General features: G+C 39.4%; 1 protein-coding gene across 2 annotated transcripts; it reads right to left on the bottom strand.

Annotated features, from left to right (window-relative positions):
• Positions 1-70: 70 nt before the first annotated feature.
• cep295 (centrosomal protein 295) lies at positions 71-18281 on the bottom strand. Of its 2 annotated transcripts, none has more exons than XM_076980977.1 (25): positions 17858-18281; positions 17242-17442; positions 16900-17024; positions 15398-15491; positions 15011-15124; positions 13758-13898; positions 12128-12311; positions 11288-11431; positions 10556-10771; positions 10397-10455; positions 10002-10229; positions 9753-9814; positions 9282-9549; positions 8848-9156; positions 8645-8741; positions 7775-7930; positions 7248-7475; positions 7079-7113; positions 5685-5802; positions 4481-4663; positions 2748-2860; positions 1204-1356; positions 882-1082; positions 625-689; positions 71-360 (listed from the first exon to the last, which is right to left on the bottom strand). In XM_076980977.1, the coding sequence occupies exons 1-24, from the start codon at positions 17963-17965 to the stop codon at positions 663-665; spliced, it is 3564 nt and encodes a 1187-aa protein (XP_076837092.1). In that variant the 5' UTR covers positions 17966-18281; the 3' UTR covers positions 71-360; positions 625-662. The 2 variants fall into 2 exon arrangements, with proteins under 2 accessions (XP_076837092.1, XP_076837093.1); XM_076980978.1 differs by having other exon boundaries at positions 72-360; positions 888-1082.
• Between the last annotated feature and the right edge of the window lie 2245 nt (positions 18282-20526).

Here is a 20526-nt window from a genome sequence, read left to right on the forward strand (position 1 = left end):
AAAATGGGTTGGACAGGGATGTAATAAGGTGAATTATATTTTTTTTAAAAATCCAACTAGGAAAAATAGCATTTATTAATTTTACATGGTAAGCCAAAACAGAAGGAATGATGAGGCCAACTGAATCACAAACTGAGTTGTAAATATTTGTGTACATCCTACACATCTGGATAATTTTAATGATCAATAATAATTTAAAAATAAATAATATAAAAAAAAACAAACACCTGAACACATGAAGAATTAACAACATGCCAAGGAAAAAATTCCTACACACACACACACACACACACACAAAAATAAAAATAAGCAATTATAAGATCTTCTATGTTTACGCCTTAGATTCTCCAAAGTCTTCTCCTGGACAAAGAGAGAGCATAACATTGAAAAAAACCATACTAATACACATTGTGTTCATACACAGAATGTATATACAAACATCACACAAACACTGTAAAACTGAAATATATCATTATGGATCGATTACAGCATTCAAGATGAAGATATTAAGAACAATGGGTTCATATATTCAAAGTAATATATTTGAAAATTAATAGTCGGTTCACATATTCTGTAGTGGGTATTGCACCTTTTGACACTCAGTGGCTTTCTCACTGTTCTTACCTTAAACATCTTGTTGAATATGGCACTGCTTCCCCCGTTTACTTTCCTCTAGTTGACTGTATAGCCTGAACAACACAAAGTGAGATTATTCAATACAAATTAAACCGTATAGCTAGAAAACAGCTAAAAGGCTGAAGTCGTTTGCAATGATATGGGTTGGGTCAGATTTTTTTTCAAAATTGCCAAGGTGTGAATTAGTGTAATCATCGAGTACACTATAATGTACTTGCACTATATTGGCAAAAGTATTCGCTCACCCTCACCATGTCATTGTGATGAGGGTCCTCTGGTGTGCTTCCTCTAGCATCCTCTTCCTCTGGCTTCTCTTCAGTTTCTCTCTCACCATACTCCTGTTCTATAAGAGCAGGGGGGTTATAGTGCTCTTCTAGTGTGGTGTCTGACAAACTGACCAAAGAGATCGCAGATTCTTCAAATATGTCCTTCTCGGAGTAAGGCTCCTACAAACAGAAATACCAAAGCTTACACGCACAGACATATATATCACACTTCTAAACACAGCTTAAGCAAGTATGCATCTTAACCAGAGAAGAATGACTAGTATTTTCTTTAAGACGTTACCAGTATATTTTTCCACTTAGAAATGTGTGCAGGACCAGATGCTGATTGGTGTTCAGTACTAAAACTATGTGGAAGTCCATAGTGCAGTTGGAGGTTCAAGGGCACTTCTGATCCTGCATCCATTGCAGGAAACTCTCTCTGTATGGGTTCTCTCTGTAGGGTAGAAACATTCTGTCATGTCATTGTGTGTGACCACAGGCTAGAAGTTATTGATTTCACATTAGGAACAGAACGAAAATGCGAGTCCTCAAACTATCCTACTTGGCGTTTAGAAAATGTAACTAGGAGACTGACAGTAACTTTGGGCAGTGTTACCAGTCATCATCCTGATCTCTCTAGTCTAAAGCACAAAGCTTTAGAGTAATGTGTCATATGATGTCATCTGAGGTTGAATGTACCTAATTTTAAGACCTGCTAAGGCAGAGATGTAAAAAATATTGGAAGTTTCCTATTCCATAGTTCAAATCCTACTTAACAGATCGATTTGTCCTTGTACATAATGAATGCCCAGAATGCACAAAAGTAAAATATGGTGTCCCAGAAGGATATGTATTGGGCAACATATCTTATATGCCACCATTAGGCACAATTATTCATATGTCCACTAATACTAAAAAAAAAAAGTATGCATGCATTTGTTGATGGGCAGAGACGTCCATGTGAGTGGGAGCTACAGCCTATCATTTAATTTTTAAAATACAAACTCAAGAAAATGGTGGATATTTTTTCCATTTACAAAATATATATATATATATATATATATATATATATATATATATATATATATATATATATATATATATATATATATATATATGTGTGTGTGTGTGTGTGTACATAAGTACATACTTATGACCATGTGATCAGTTTTTCATTTGCAAAAATATCTACATTTCTGTTTTTTTTCTGTCAAGATGAAGTGCTGAGTGTACATTAATGAGAAATAAAATGAACTTTAATTTTATCAAATGGCTGCAATGAAAATATGTAAAGGGGTCTGAATACGTTTTATACCCACTGTACGTACATATATGTATGTATATATGTACGTACCTCACTAGTCAAATGGTTGGACACACCTGACTAAATGCATGTTCTTAATAAAAATAATTAAAAGAAAAATAAAAATAAAAATGGGGGTTGTGATAGTGATGCTGTATCAATTGCCTGTTACAATATTGAACATTGTGCATATTAATGTTGTGTCATTCTGGATAAGAGCATTTGTTAAATGCTGTAAATGTATGTCTATAATCAAAAGTTAGGAAATTGGCAATTCAATTTAACAAATCTTTTCTAACAAATCTCAAAAAGCCATGTGCAGTATATACATACTGTAAGTATAATAGACACCATTTCATGCTTAGTATTGACCTAAGCATATTTGTCTGAGTCACAAGTATTCATGTACTGGTGATTATGCGCTACAAATGCATATAAACAGGATATTTTCTTTTTGAGCATTTTGCTACATTTATATTTTCAACATTTGGAAGACAATTGTAGTCATTCATATGATAACCGTAAGAAACGCAGTTTCTTACCTGCAAAGGGTCATTCCTAAAGTAATAGGAAACTGATGGTGCCCAACGACCGACTTCTACCGCCTGGCAATTGTTAGAGCTGGACTGGGGGCTCAAGCAGACCTTCAATAAACCTAAAAACAAGAAAATGTAAGAATTGACTTTTACACACGCACACAGAAAATATCCAGTGAGCTGCAGTTCTGTGGGTGCAAACGCCTTGTTGATGCTAGAGGTCAGAGGAGAATGGCCAGACTGGTTCGAGCTGATAGAACGGCAACAGAATCTCAAATAACCAGTCGTTACAAGCGAGGCATACAGAAGAGCATCTCTGAACACACAACATGTCAAAGCAGATGGGCTACAGCAGCAGAAGACCACACCGGGTGTCACTCCTGTCAGCTAAGAACAGGAAACTGAGGCTACAATTCGCACAGGCTCACCAAAATTGGACAATAGAAGATTGGAAAAAAACACTCTCAATCATTTGGATGTTAGGGTCAGAATTTGGCGTCAACAACATGAAAGCATGGATCCATCCTGCCTTATCAATGGTTCAGGCTGGTGGTGATAGTGCAATAGTATGGAGGATATTTTCCTGGCACACATTGGGCCCATTAGTATCAATTGAGCATCATGTCAACGCCTGATGCTGCGTGATGCTATCATGTTAATATGGACCAGACTCTCTGAGGAATGTTTCCAGTACCTTGTTGAATCTGTCACGAAGGATTAAGGCAGTTCTGAAGGCAAAATGGGGTCCAACCCGGTACCAAAAGGTGTACCCAAGTGTGTGTATATTTATATATAACACACACACACACACACACACACACACACACACACACACACACACACACACACACACAGACACAGACGTAGGGAGACTCCATGGAGAACATCCTCCAGCATGACCGGTTTGGCAGTGGGTCAGTAATGTGTGGAGAGGAATTTCTTTGGAGGGCCGCACAGACCTCCATGTGCTAACCAGAGGTACCCTGACGACCATCAGGTACCAGGATGAGATCCTAAGACCCATTGTCAGGCCATATGCTGGTGCAGTGGGGCCTGGGTTCCTTATGATGCATGACAATGCTAGGCCTAATTGACTGACGCTTTCATCCAGGTCTGGGAGGAGATTCCTCAGGAGAACATCCACTGCCTCATCAGGAGCATGCCCAGGCGTTGTAGGGAGGTCATTCAGGTACACACTACTGAGTCTCATGTTAACTTGTCTTGAGGAATATCCACAGAAATGGATATCCTAATCCTTAGCTGGATGGAATATGACCATCATCATTTTTTTTTTGCCTTTTTTGGTGCCGTTTAAAGCTTTGCACTCTGATTTCTAATGCCAAATGACAAAATTTTTGAAATTTTGAAAATATTTCTGTTATTTATTAATCGCTGATTACAGTTTTAACATTTAAAATAAAGTTCAACTCAGCTATTAATAATCATTTGGAAAATGAATACTTTAAAGCAGTATTTTAAATATCTTGTCTAAATTTCTATCTATTTAAGTATCTAAACCTAACTCCTAGGTGCAAATAGATACATTTATAAACTAAACTAACTCTTTTTGAATCTGGATATTCTTGATGGTACATTTCACAATTAATTAATAAATAAAGTGCTGGTGACACTAGAGAGGAACATTTAAGTTCTGAACAAACATGGGTGCATGTTGACAGAGTGCTAAAGGTTATTTGAAAGACTTGGCGAGTTACATAGTGCGCATGATGCATCTGTACCTGTCTGAACTTCTCTGAGTGATGTGTCCAGTTCATTAGTGTATTTATCAATGATGCACTGTAGACCACTGTTGAACTTTGAGGGGTCAGATTCTTTAGGCAGCCTGATACCAAACATGCTGTCAGAACAAGTCAAAGAGGCTTCTGTTCTCCCAGCTGATTCACTGCTGAAGGGAGATGAATCTGAAAAAAAGAAATGTTTGTTGTTACTTAAATTTATGATTGTTTCTATATTATTAAAGCTACAATTAACCATGCTGCACTGGTGGTGCCCACCCAGTAAACTAGACAACCACAGAGGTTAAGACTTAAGCCCTGGAAGATTTGAGGGTGTTTGTGCGTTTGTTCGTACATTTGTGTCATCAATAGGTGCCTAATTTATGGAGTTTACTCTGGTCCTTGTGCGTCTTTTCTCAGCGTCTGGTGACCCTGCCGTAGCTCTATTGTATACTGCAGGGATGAGCTGGTAGCACTTCGTAACACAGCAGTGGCACCTCACAAACCACACAACATCCCATGAGTTCAGGAGGAAGACACGCGGGTGTCATGCCGGAGATGTACGTCGTGCCAGACGGAAGCGTTACACACCTGTTCTTTCCTTTATCATTATGGGGAACATAAGCTCTCTTCCAAATAAGATGGATGAACTGTCAGCGTTGATGCAGCATCAGAGGGAAAGTAGCCTCAAAATGTTTATACCTGGATAACCTGGCTAACTCCGCTAACACCGGACATGATAATCACTCTAGACAGGAAAGCAATCTGCACTCCTCCCTCAGATCACAACCTGGTTGATCTTCAGCCTGTGTATAGACCCATTGAACCCAAGAGAACCAGCAGTCACCCGCACTGTGAAGGAGGGTGTATGTTTCTGGACAATGACCTAACCCTAACTCACAGCTTTACAGACTACAAAAACTTGTGTGGAGAACACTGCACCCACCAAAAATATTTGCTGTTTTTCCTATAATAAACCATAGATCAATATAAAGGCTCTTTTGAAGGAATAAAAGGAGTTTTAGATCAGGAAATTGTAAAATTGATATTGGTTCACTAAAACCACACCTTCAACAGTTCATTTCTTAAAATCAATCTATAACTACATGTACACATCCTAATAGCTACTCTTAGACAAACAGAATTTGAGGTCAAAACTGACTGAAGTAACAGGTACGTTCACTGTGGACACCTAATGCCCACCCACCTGTTTTGCTGCAATTGGGTTCATAGGTGGAAAAGCTGCCTGTTGAGATGGTGGTAGAACACAGATGATCTGGCTCAGCAGAAAGATCTGGCTCAGCATGTGGTAAAACAAACTCTTCCTGGACCCACATCACATGCAAGCAAAAAAAATAAAAAATAAAAAAATTAGTATGATGAGTTTTATTTCTCACATTAAACACAATGCACACAGACTTGCATCATGACAGACATTTCCAAATAAATAAATAGATAGATTAGATCGAGTGAGCCTTTCGGCATGAACCTAGACTAGCCTAGACTAAGGCTGGCTAACTAGCCAATATGGTCGAAGGAGGATCAGCTCAGCTGGCTAACTAGTACAACTACTAGTAGATTGGTGTTCACATAACCTAGAAATCAACACCTCCATGTGAAACTGGGTCTTGGACTTTCAGTGAGGCTAGGCAACCACATGTTTCATGAAATTGTTCATAGCCCGGACTTGCAATTGTATTATTTTTTTTACCGAAAATGACACAGCCATCTCCCAGGAGAAAATAATAAGACAAAAGTACTAGAGGCATCATTGTGAGAGAAAAAAATATTTGTTATTTTCATTTAAACAAAAAGTGGCATATACAAAATTATTCATACCCATCTCAATAATCAATTGAAAAGCCTTTATTGGCCATCACAGAAATCAAACGCTTCCTATAATTGCTTACCAGCTTTTTGTCTCCACTGTTATTTTTGCCTATTCATATTTATGTCACACATTTATGTCATATTTATGTTTATGACTTTATTCCGATACAATTACTGGTCTTCGGTCAGTGATTTCACCTTGTCACCTGTGTATATAGCCATGGTCTCAGTTTTACTCGCACCGTTGTTGTCTACCTGGATGCACCTATAGTTTGCACCATGAAGTTCAGACACATTAGGCAGGAGGGCTGGTGCCACCTCCCTTCATTTTGGTGTAGGGTAGAATAACGTAGATAGTTTTATGTTACACACCAGGATTAGGTTAGACAAACCATAACCTGGATGTTATTTATGTCACCATGTTCTATTTATGCACTTGTATATCCGTGTTATCTGTGCATTTTGTTATTGCTAGACATAAGCCTTGGTTTTGCAGGGGGTGTAACAGATGCATATTCTTGCACTAAATAAGGTCAAAAGTAGGTTCAAATTGTGTATTTCATGCTTATTTAGAACATTTTTTGATGAAAAAAGTATCATGTATCATCAAAAAGTATTATCGTGTTTGACTTTTGTAACTAACAATTGCTAAATCATGAGCAAAATTCCTTTTGGCCTACTGTATCTAAATGCATCTCCACTAATACAATAAAAGTCATAATAAATCAAGAATCTAGGCACCGTCAGGCTAAAGCTTTGTGTTGAACTTACCTCCTCTAACCGCGACTGGTCCATGGAGTCTGCACCTGAAAATCAAGTTAAAAGTCTTCAGGGCATTCAGGATTGATCCAGGAACATGGTCCTGTAACACAGGTTTAGGCATTTCCCCCATTAGGCTCTAATGTATGTTTATCTGTGTGCAAATCTGGTGAGTATATACCTGTGATGTTTCTTTGTGCATTTGAACCAGTCAGTTCCAGTTGTAAAGTCTCTCTCCATGACAGTCCGCTAGCTCTGCTTGTGCTTTTGTTGCAACTCATGACATCAGAGCCCGAGGTTCTTCCCTTGGTATCCCCTGACCCCACACTGGGTGGAGACATGGTGACGATGCTGGATTCAGAGTGACCCAAGAGATCTTTCGATGACCTCTGCATACACTCCTCAGTATCTGTATCCAATAAGAACAGATGATAGTGATTATGCACAACTGTTCAGCACAAGGGCTCTCTATGGCATGAGTAAATGATAGCGGTCTGTCTAACTGTTAATGGTTATCAAACCAGCTAGCATTAACTATCCAGGGATTTAGTCTGTGTAGAATATAAACACAAAGTATAACAGAATGCAGGTTTCCTTGATTGAGATACAGTAGAGCTAATTAAGCAGATATACTGGCCAACTGCATGTACATATGTATTCTAGCTAATATACGCAAGGGTGTGTGTGTGTGTGTGTGTGTGTATGTACCTTTGTCCAAACTAACATTGGCTGGTGTATCCACCTCCAGGATGGTACTCAATTTGTGCTGTACTAAGTCCTGCAGAAGGATGTGGAGTGTGCGCGGTGGGTGGGAGACCGGGGTCAGTACTTCCTCACCTCCCTCCGACCTGCACACGCTGCGTTCTGAGGATCAGTCAGAAGTTCTGTCATCATGACAAGTTCAGTCATCGCCACTGTGCGTTTGGTGATGCACACATATAGTCCCCAAATGACAAGCTAGCAGTCTTACATACATCCTACATCACCTTGTATATAGAATATTCAACCCTGTTTTTTCCAAGGGCTCCTATTAGATCTTTAACAAATTAATAAGCAACTTATTCCTAAAAGTAACGTGTCTGCTGATATTACTGTTAGCCACCTTTTTTGCATATGTAGAGTTTGATGTATCAAGTCTTTTTTGATGTGTCAAGTGTTTTTTGTTTGTTTATTTCAACGTGATGGTTTGCTTTGTCATTACCTTGAAGAACTGAACATTAAAAGAGTTTATGAAGCCACCTAGATGAATTTGACTTATTTTAATTCATAAACATCTGGGGAAAAAAAACAGTTTCTTTTTCCAATATCACAAATGTATATATTTTACCTCTGTCCGTTTTGGCTAAAATATGATGTGTGTACAGTGGAAAATACAGTGGAACCCCCACTGGCAATTATATTTAAACAGAAACAAATTTCAGTCAGTCTCAAATTTCTAATCAATTGAATTAGTAATTTATAAGGAAAACGTTTAAAACTATTTAAACTGGATATTTGACAAAGCAACAAAAGCAAAAAACAAAAACAAACAAACAAAAAAAATCTCATGGTTTTACATGAATTTAAATGCAGTTTTACCACTTGCCACCAGGAAGGATGAGCTGGTGCCGGCTTGGCCAGGTGTGCATGGGGGAAGATGTCTGTTACTCTCCTCCATGAGTGAGCTTGACTCCTCCTTACAAGACCAAAACCAGAGAAAACCTTTCAAAAATACAAAATAATACAAGTAAAGCTATTCTATGTCCGATTTTGTCTTTCCTGTTTTTCTGAGGGTCAGGTACCTGAACATGGTCTTCTCTGAGTGAAGTTTGAAGGGTCTGTGGTCCCCACCTTTCCATTTCCACCACGGAGCCCCTGACTACACGGGACTGCAGAGGACGCGGGACCAGTCTGGTGTCTTCTGAAAAATGTTGACGATTCCGCAGGAGCTCCAGGACCACAGAAGGGGGTGGTAAAGGAATCTCTTTCAGCTCAGAAGAACCATGTCTGGGACTCTCGTTTGATAAGGAGCTTGAAACCAGAGCCATGTCAGTTTCCTGTTGGGTGTCTGAGACAGCCTCAAGGTGCTGGGGAAGTTTGGAAAGGAGATCCTGCAATGAATTAAGGTAGCGTTGGGTTAAGGCTTTGCAGGCCATACAGCAGTGTGCGGATAGAGCTGGACAGTGTGTTTGTGTGTGCGGGTTTAAGACTGGTAGTACAAATCCAATTTGCTGACCTGTGCTGGGTTTGCAGATGTCTGAGACTCTGTGGGTAGAAAATGCTGATAACACTGTGGTGTCTCCAGAGGGATGGGGGGGCCAGTGTTTCTCTCCAGAACGTGTGTGAGGTCAGTGGGGATTGCCGTACTTTGACAGCCACACTTTGAAATCGTTTCCTCAGTTACAGGATGTGTTGGGGCCATCATGGCAGCATACTGTACTCTCAAGGTTCTCTGGTATTCCTCCAATTGCCGCCAAGCATCTCGAACACACTCCTCATGAAGTCTACAACACACACACACACACACACACACACAAAACAGCTCAAAGACATAAAAAAAACTACCACAACTGCTATATATATATCACTTGCCAACGAAGTACTCCTATGAAAATGCAATAAGAACAGCTTTAACACTCTGAAGTTAATTTTGTACGTATGAGTATTTTTTTAATTGTAAACCACCATCGTGCATATCCATACTAACCGTTTCTGGTCCAAAAGTCTCCGCATGGGAAGGCTACCCTGCATATGATTGAATCCCCTCACCTGTTAAACAACAAATAACGGTTTGCCCTGCTAGACGCACTATACATACAGTTCTTCAGTTGGAAGACCTAAGAGGAGCATTGTTGACATACTCAAGTTTAACATTTAAACACTGTTCATATCCTGAAATGTCACTAAAATAACTGCTGCAAGAAAGAAAATCAATCACTGTCATAACGATACACACCTCAACCCCAGATGGAAGATTCAAGTCAGGAGGAGGTCCAGGGGGAACTTCTTGTGGGTCTGTTGGCACATTCAAACTACATTTCCCATAATGCACTGGTGAATCCTGCTGGGGCTCCGGCTCATACTTCTTTGCCTCTAACAACTGGAGCTCCAAATTGTAACGCTTCTCCTCCAGTTCCTGTAATAAAGTAAGCTGCTCCTGCTGTTGCCTCAATAGCTCCCTCTCCTGGACAGAAAATTAAAGATAAATCAAGGAAAAAATGAAAAAATAGCTAGAAGCTGAAATAAGACCGACTGAGACAAATCAACAAAAAACTTCTAAATGTACTTTATAAAAGAAAAAAGAAGTATGGATGTGCCCCGAGTAAACAGTACCCTCTCCGTGGCACACACCTGCACTCTTCTCTCTTCTTCTGTGAGCTTCACCTCTAGTTGCTGCGTTGAATCAGCCACTTTGGACCCAAGAAAAAATGGAAAGGGCGCAAACCAAAACTCACTAAAACTCAGTGACATCTGTCATACTAGCAACTGTAAATAATCCAACCAACTAACCACTTTTGGTCTCTAACTGCCGTGGTGTGTCCTGCTCGGGGCTGAGGGCTTGTTCACACTCTTGGTTACTCATAGATCCTGTTTCAATACTGCTGTTGTCTTTTGCAGCGCTTACATCACCTACTGGATGCTGATGTGAGCTCCACTGATCACGTTGATTCCTGATGCGTTCCAACAGCCTTCTAAGAGGTTGCCGTCCAGAATCTACAGAGGGACCTGAAAAATGTGAACACAGGAAAGAGAAAAAAAAAATCTGATTGTTTTCTTTCCCACATTCTTGCCCCTTAAAAGACAAGTACCAAGTGTTGCCAGATAGCAGTGTATTACAGGTGGCTCATATTACATAGAGCTAAAACTTTCCACTTGCTTACTAGATCCGTTGTCCAGACACTTTCTTAAAGCAATCCTACCTCAAGTCATCAAATCTCTATTAAATGTAAAGAACTCCTTCAGCATCAGATATGTACTGCACATGTCTTAAATGTCAGTTTACACATTTGTGTTCTATTGTCAATAAAATATGGATCTACGGTATCTGCAAATAAATGCATTCTACACAGTGGCCCAACCTTTTTGGAACTGAGGTTTTATATTTCAGACTTCATCACAATTTTGTGCAAACAATCCCCTTCTATGCATAACGTTTTCTTAAATTTCCCTTAAAAATGACCAAAAACTGTGAGACCACTTAAAATTAATTTCCTACACTGCATTAGCTAATTCTTTGCTTACCTACAGGAGGAGTAGCTGACTCCTCCTCCTCAAGAGGTGTTATCTCATGGTCAAGGGTCACATCCAGGTCCTCGTCGTGACCTCCATCATATGGGGCAGGAAGAGGCTCTGGCACAAGCTGAAGCACCAAGTCTCCTTTGACGTCTGGAACAAATCCAACTCATAGTTCTAAGCTGCACATCTCTACTGAGATTCTCACAGTAAGTCACATTAGTGATGGACAAGATTCTCCCTGATAACTGTCCTCCATTACTCATGCTTTTCATCTTGAATCACAATGTAAAACAACTAAGCTTGCAAACACAATCACTAACAAAGAACAAAAAGTTAATTGAAAATAAGTTATGTCCAAGTTGCTGCACAACTACACCAAAATATCTGAAAATATTAAAATGTACGTTTTCCTTTACTGCTTTTATTTGTTAGATATTTCATGTAATCAATAGGTTATTGATTATTGAAATAAACCATTATTATCCCATTAAACAATTCAAGTTCAACTAGTATAATTAGGTTCATAAGTTAGCAACACTTGGTCTCTCAGTGCTTAGACCAATTAACCCAACTGTTTAATTAACCTCCACGAAAACGTGATTTGTTTAAATGAATTGTCACATTTTGAAATATGGTGCGCTTAATTTTAAATGATGTTGGAAGGCTCTACATCTTGTGAAATCTCATGTGGAGTCTAGTAAAGATTGACAGATGATAGACATACAAGATAATGGTCTCTCTCTCCATCGTGGACATCGTGCAAAGGAGCAGCCTTTGAAACAGGCGTGAAGCTGAGGTGTTTGCTCTCTTAGCTGCAGTGTACTGGCCCACGGGGGAGACCTCTACCTTGTTCTGAAGTGTAAAGGTTCTGAAAGGCAATTTCAAGTTTCTCCTGCTGCTCAGTTTTCAGCTCTTGATGTCTGTAGAGGGGCTGGAAGATGTGAGCAGGCACACTGTTCATCAGACGACTTCTCCGCTGCAGATCAGCCTGTTGCAGTTGCTCCAACTCACACAGCAGCCTTGCGTGGTCCTGTGACAAACACAAAGGAGTGTGTTAATAGTTCATTCATATACTGCCATTTTGGAGTCACATATTGTTTCGTCAAGAATTTGGAATTAATTTACGAGTAAAAAGAAAGTACATCTCGCTCGAAGGACATACCAATCCACTTTGCAATGTCAACCAAGCAGTACTACGTACACTCTCCCAACATAGTTGTTAATCAGATTCGCCAATATTGCTATATTCCCAATAAAATCATCAGCACATGTGTGTTACTTAGGTTTGACTGAGAACTCCTGAAGCGTAGAGGAACTTGATCTTATAAAGCTCAGACTTCAAAGTATGTTAGATGAATGAGAGCCACGGACATCAGTAATCCTGCTGGACTCAAAGAGGAGTATCAGAAACAGAAGACCTTCGTCATTGTAATGTGTAAATGCTCCACAGTGCAAAAGAGCAATGATGAGGAATATAAGTAAAAGTAATAATTTAAAGATAAAAGCTGTGAAATCTTACAAAAAAAACTAAGCTAAGACACAAGACAAGACACACTCCAACAGTAAAATTGCACAGGTCCCAGCTTGTAGAGAGGCATTTAGGACTTGTACCAATGTGGGATAAACACAGGATTGTGAGGTGGTTTGCCCTTGTGTAACAATCCTCCAATCAGACTATAATGTCTCCTAGACAAATATCAGTAGTCCTATTAGCAATATACCCTACTGGACTAGACTTCAGTCATTTGGCAATTTAAATGTCAGGTTCTCAAAACACCAGACGCCCTCTTCTGTCCTACACCCCACTTACATACCCTGAGCCCCGCCCCAGGTTAAACCAATACATCGCGTAGGTGTCTTACAGAAGGGTATATTTAAAAAGGTAAATAAAGGTAAATGTAATTCCGTTCAAATTACACACAGACTCAAATCACTGACCAACTCCTTCATCTTTGCTGTATTTACACCACAAAATCTGCTGTGCCATTTTGTCCTGGTAGATGGATTCATCACCATAGATGAGCCCAACTACCATTAGGTCATTCATTGGCTAATTTGATGCCTGCGCTGCCGTAGTGAACCGTGGAGCAATCATATGTATACAGCAGAGATGTTCAAAAGTGACAAAATACAACTCCAACTCAAGTGTCAAGTAAAAACCAGGATAAGCTTAGGCACAGGAGATGGAAAATAACTATGTTAGCTGTGTTGATGGTGGCCAGCATAAACTAAACAAACCAATACAGGTGTGTTTTGAAGTGCCTTATGATGTGTGATGTGGTCATTCCAGTATCTTTAATTTGTTTCCCGCTCTTTACACATTGCCGTCCTTTGGTTATGTCCAAGGATTTTAAACTCCCGATAGCCAAAGGTTCCCACGTACTGTATATATATGACTGGTGCACGCACGCACGCACACACACACCCACACACACACACTATTATAGAGTCCAATATATATTAGTCCAATGTTTACCTGAATGACCTTCTCCTTCCGAAGAGCATGGTCTCCTCGAAGCTGTGCCTTCTCAAGCTGCTCCTTCCTATCACGAGCTTCTTCATTCTCAAGATCTTCCAATCGCTGGGCTTCCAGAACAGCTGCCTGCTGGGCATTTAGCTGAAGACATATAACCACCAGTTATAAACATCAACTAATTCAGAAAAGTTATATGACCCTGAAGTTACACATATTGTCATGATGTGAGGGCAGCACTATAATATATAATACACAGGGATTTACCCTCTAAATTATTTGCTTCCTGGAAAAAAAAGAGTTAGAGTGTCAAGCTGAAATCTAACAATTTTTCATATTTTCTCTACCACATATTTGTAGAAATATATATTTTAATGTGTTGAATTTAACTGCTTTAAATCATAATGTTTAATTGCTGAGCTCTCTGAATGTTTAAGATGTTGCATGTACATGTTGACTAAAATAAATATATCTACAAAACATGATTTGGTAACAGTTAATGAATCCGGTATTCATAAATGAATCCGGTATTCATAAAACATTGTGCTTTCATAAAAATTTAGAATGTATTCATAACACTTTATAACACTTAATTTAATCATCCTTTATTGCACATAAATATTTAGTCACACCCATAAAATCATAACACCATAGCATGGGTCTTGATGACAAAGTGTCAATGGGGTTAGAGGTGATGCATGTTTTAACACTGTGGACATTTATAATGCCTTATATGAATGAAAATTACACAAAACTTTGCAACAGTGGTTTCAATTTTAAGAAGATTAATATATATATATATATATATATATATATATATATATATATATATATATATATATATATATATATATAATAATGTATTGTCACTCTGTTATGAAGCCTTATGCTACAGTTTTATAGCATCTAAGGGGCGTTACTTAAAAAAATGTATGTGAAGTTACTGAGGGTCTGTAATAATATCCTATTACCTTATCTTATTTTGAGTACTTTATAAATCTTTATGAATGCATTTATGTTTTATGAATACCAGAAAGAAAACCAGAATTTAAAATTGCTCAGGAAGTAAAATCTTCAGGAGAAGACTCCATGAGATTTTACTGGGAGTGTAGCTGTATGCATATGAAGGCCACTGATACACAGTTTGTGTGTGTGTGTGTGTGTGTGTGTGTGTGTGTGTGTGTGTGTGTGTGTGTGTGTGTTTGGGAAGGAGGGATTCAATGGCAATATAGTAGGTCCATGCCATGTGTTCATACCTGTTCATAGTTTATTTCTCTGTGTACCATGGCTTCAGGGAGATGGTGATGTGTGTTGGAATAATGTTCTAGGTTGGCCATTTTGGGTGGTGGGAGAGTCTGAATTCCAACATTCTGAGAGAGGAACAGAACAGTTAAATCATCTGTGACATTTTTCAAATAAGTTGGCTGTTTAACCATTTCAATTCAGATAAATACATTTTCTAAAACTAGGTTAAACTGAAAGTCTACCCACAAACATTTCAAAGAATAATTACTAGAGTTCAAACACAAAAGAAAAAAACTGTATGTTGGGGGTTCAGTGCATCTGAACTCCTCCAATGTTTTTAAACAATTGACAGCAAGTATTTCATCATTATTCAAGATTAGCCCAACGGAGAGCTGTACCTCTATGGGGTCAGGGGCACGGCGAGGAAGCCTGGCAACATTTTTTGCCCTGTCCTTCTCCACCGTCAGAGCTTTCTGACGAGCTTCATAGCGCCTGTATAACAAATATATTGCCTGCATGTAAGGACTGGGATAACTTTCATCGTTACAACACAAATTTGCATTAGTTCACATTATTTCCTGCATTAATAATGATTTCTAATGTAATTTGCACAACATTGACTATATATGAAATCACTCAGCAAGCAAGGTTACACCAACTGTTGATTTTGCTATTAAGATACACTACATTCCCTTTATAACTCAGTATATAAAGGCTAAACGAATTCGGAAACTTTTTGTAGATAGTGAAGGAATTGTTGTTTTAACAGTTTTTTCAAATTGTACCTATTAGAGATTTCATTGTTAAATTATCAGTTTTCTAGCCATGCGATAAAAAAAATGCTAAATATTGGGCATACCACTATGGTGATGCAAATTCCCAGGTTAAACCAGCCTGCCTTGCTCATATTTTTTCATAACTGAAACAGCTGAACCTGTCTCCAAATTAAAAAAACATGAACTTTTTGGTTCCTGAAAAACTAAATGACTCAAAAGAAACATTACTTGTGTCGCAGATGATGGTAACTGATTTTGAACACGTTTCTGTCAATCCTGCTGCAAAATATGTTTGTAGAATAAGAATAAGTTGTAAATATGTGTAAAGGGTTGTAAACCTATGGGCTGCACTGGGACAAGCCCCACATCGCACAACGTGGGTGTTTTGAGGCACAAATGATTAACCTTCCTCGTGTTGGCATTCTGTTACTATCTTGTATGCTAACGGGTTGGTTTTGACCCGTGACTCAAATCAGCCATTAGATACCCTAAAAACAAATCATCCATTTTGTTTGTTATCTCTTGGTTACATTGTTCGGGATCCTTATCTATGACAGTATTGGTTTTAATGTTTGTTGTGGCCCCCTGGGACTTTCTATTGACAGCATACGCAACAGTATACACAACTCCAAACTGATTTGGCCTTACATGACTAGACATGTATGGCTTTCCTTGTTTTGTGAAAAAGGCAAGATAAAAGCCCTTAACTGAAGATGACATGGTTGGAGGAAGAGTTGTCTGTGGGCTGCTGGTATATAGTGTGTTTATCATTTCAGTTTTGGCAATTATTGTTTTCTAATTATACTAACAGAATATTATGTATATCAATAACAAAGGTCAATTTTAACAGAGCATTTTATAATTTAGTAAAAAATATATTATTTAGTTTAAATAGAAGTTCCTGACAAAGTCAAAAAATTCTTTATGTAAGCTAGTACTTTTTTGCATTTAAACCCTAAAAACGGGTCAGTCACGACCCCAACACTAGAGGAAGGTTATAAAAGCTTGTTGAAGTATACTGTCCCGATAGTAGGACCCCAGCACCTTGAAAACCCCTTTGTCAACCACTATGCATGTGCATATAAATGAGTGTGTATACAATGTGTGCGTGTGCAGGTTCTGACCAGGTTCGTTCCTGCTCTTGAGCCCTTCTGCAGGACACCAGGTTTCTGAGAGCGTGCTGATGCCGCTCAGCTGCTTCCTGCTCGTGACGTTCTCTTCTCCACGCCACCGCATTCCAGTCTGGCCCCTACACATACAAAATGTTCCAACCACTATTATGGATTATCAACACTAGGAACAAAAATGTTTTTAAAGTAGAAATTTAGCCTAAATATATCTGTATATAGAAATTATTTGCACTTTAAATAAATTCACAATGCGTATTTTAGAAAAACAAATGTTTTAATTGTACTTTCATCTACGTTTCACACTCACAATATCATCGTCGACGTCTTTATACTCACGTTCTGTTTGGCACCGCGATGCCCCTGACCTACAGCTCGGACGCTGCCCTCCAGCTTCTCCTCCAGGCTTTGTATGGTTTTTCGCCGCTGCTTTTGCCACTCTTCTCGAAGACTCTGAGCTAGACTCTCAAGTTCTTTCTCCTTCCTTTGCTTGACTTCACGTCGCACCTGCAGCGCAAGGTACCGCTCTTGTTCCCGTACCTAATCACAGATCAAGTCAATTAGTCAGTTATCTATCTAAACTGGACGTACTAGATGTTAGGTAGCCAACACCAAGTTGTTAAAATAGCTAACTGGGGAACAAGCCGATCGAAATACTTTGACAATACATTAAACATCTACTGCTTCATAAAACGTACCGACTTGTACATATTTCTTTCATAAACAAATCGAGCTGTCAGACATGTACACTGTTGACTGGCTGGGTTAGACTCTGGCTGGGTTAGACTCTGGCTGGGTTAGACTCTGGCTGGGTTAGACTCTGGCTGGGTTAGACTCTGGCTGGGTTAGACTCTGGCTGGGTTAGACTCTGGCTGGGTTAGACTCTGGCTGGGTTAGACTCTGGCTGGGTTAGACTCTGGCTGGGTTAGTCTAGCTAGCTCGCTCACTCACTCACTTGCTGAACTCTTAGCTTCCTTCTTCTCTCTATTTCTTCCCGAATTAGTTGCGCCTCTTCGTTCGGGCTCAGTCGCAGCTGCCTCCCCGTTGTCGTTCTCCCTTTCATACTGGGACAGTTTGTTTTCTTCTTTCTTGAGCTGACTGTACTGTTTACGTTAGCCACAAGCTAGCAACTAGCTACATGGGCCAAATAGTCTAGTTAGCTATGCTAAGCTAGCATATAGCCAAGATAGTTCCTTGAAGAATAAGTAGCTGTTTAATGAAGTTTAGCTAGCTAGTTTTCGACCTCTATCCAATTAAATGCTGACGGAAAACAGAGCGGGTTCGTTGTTTTAGTTTTTTTTCTGCTAAAATTGGTTGATTAGTAAAATCGCTTTAAAACGTCAGATATGGAATAGACTCGGTTTTAAAGAGCCCGCCCAGAGACGTTTATAGACGTTCCCATAATGCAACGCGCAACTAGACGCACCGTTGCGTTAGAGACGCGTCCCATATTTGGTCACGTGTGTAGAGGTTCATTCGTACGTTCGTTCGCCATTCACTACATATAATTTACTGACTGGGAGACAAGCTTGGTCACGTCGAAACACCTTTCAGAAACGACATTAAACATGGGGCGATTTGTTCTTCCTGTCATTAACAAATCCAGCATTCCAGCCTTGTATACTGTTGATAAGGTTATATTATAAGCGGTTTCAGGAGCAACCTTAACAGACATGCGCATGTATTTTGGTAACAGAAGTGTAGCGGGGTGAACTCATTTAACAGCCAGATCAATTATAAAATGTAATATTACAAGGTATCGGATGCATGTGTGTCAAAGCATTATTCCACATTTTTCCTTACACAATGCCTATGCATAGATTTAATATGGTCCTACAAAATAAATGACTCGAAATAATGATGATAAAACCTACCAATCAACTTAATTATCGGGCTCGTTATATCATGCTATACATCTGAGACGCATAAAGTGGCTTATATAACGTGGTGATACAGTAATGGGAAGCAGACGTGAATGATCAGTATGTATGGAGACCAGAGATCACAGAGCTTCTGGGATGAAGCCCAGACAAGTTCAAAACCATCCTTGACCATTTAAAATAAATTATAAAAAAAATTTTAAATTAATTTTATTTATTGTTTCCTTGGTTTATAATGTGCATTAAAATTGTTTGCAGTCTTAATTTTCTTCCATAATCCTCCTATCCTGCATTGATAGTTACTTTTTATTTCCTAGTAGTGTTTAGTTATTTTGATGCTTACTATTAAAGTATACTTTTCAAAGGTGTCTTAAGGTGTGTTTTGTTTACTTGTTTACTTACGATGAGGTCAACTGGTATCCTAAATACATGATTCTAAGATGTGGAAAATTATGGAAAATGCTCAGTGGGAAATGTGCATAGTAATAATAATAATAATACATTTTTATTTATAATGCACTTTATATTTCAGGGAAATCTTAAAGTATATGCGCCGCATGTGTCTGTGCCTTAATTTGGGTTTAGGCTAGAATCTCCTCCACATACTCTATATGATGTGTTTGGGTTTTTCATGTTAGGGTTTGGTTGTTTGTCTATGTTTTCTGCAAGAAAGCTAATGTGGGACTGCCGAATGTAAACCAGTTTTGTTTTTTCTCATTTTTGTTGAATATATTTATCCTTCACTCTGAAATTGTTACTCTAGAGCAGGAGTGGCCAACCTGCGGCTCTTTGCCTGCACAAACGATCTGTGTCGTGGCCCGGTTACCTCATCAGCTCTGAGGGCGACACACTGCTACATCTTCGTAGTGCGCGGTTTGCCTAGTGAACCACTAACACTTTTTAAAACCGCGTAGTGGAAAACGGGAGACTAGTGGCATGAAGTGTCTGTGCTATTGTGATTCTGAGCAGAGTCGGAGTGGCTAATCGGGAGATTCGGGAGGATTCCCGATGGGCCGGCTCATGTCAATCTCTAGTTTGGGCCGAATGGGAGGGGAAAATAATTTTGGGCCGGATTTGGGCATGAAACTCCCGGGCTGAAAAAGTGTCCCACTCCGGCCCTGATTCTGAGTCTCGTTGGTGAGACGCGGTCTTCTGTTACACGTTTTGGAATAAACCACATACGAGGTGCAGCAAGGCACCGCACACGACTGAGGGAGCTTCAAAACTACTGACACTGCCACTGACCTGCGCTCACCTTTAGGAAGAAGCTAAAGGTGAGCGCAGGTCAGTGGCGTTGTAACGAGCGTTTATCCACTTTTTACCTAGAAAACAACAGTTGCGTACAACATAACTCGTAGTGTGCGCGCATACATGAGCAACCTCGCCGTGGTGAAGTCCTGAAGCACATCACGCCTTATGTTTATATCGAAGTTTGTGTTTGTTTTGTTAATGTGCTTGAGTTCACCCCAGTGTATTTTCGTGAAAACACCGCGTCCCAGTCAGGACAAGATCATTTTAATAGACAATTTGTGTCAAGTTTGCTCTCAAAATGGCAGGACAAAAATGCACAGCAAAACAAAAATATGAAGATGAACAGAGGACGTTTTTAACAGAGTAGGCAGCCCTAGCCCAGCACCCGGGGAGCAGTTGGCGGGTTATGTGCCTTGCTCAAGGGCACCTCAGTCATGGCCTCAGGCCTGGGAATCAAACCCACAACCCTCTGGTCACAATACCAGTTCCCTAC

This window comes from Brachyhypopomus gauderio, chromosome 19, assembly GCF_052324685.1.
Source record: "Brachyhypopomus gauderio isolate BG-103 chromosome 19, BGAUD_0.2, whole genome shotgun sequence".
Taxonomy (NCBI): domain Eukaryota; kingdom Metazoa; phylum Chordata; class Actinopteri; order Gymnotiformes; family Hypopomidae; genus Brachyhypopomus; species Brachyhypopomus gauderio.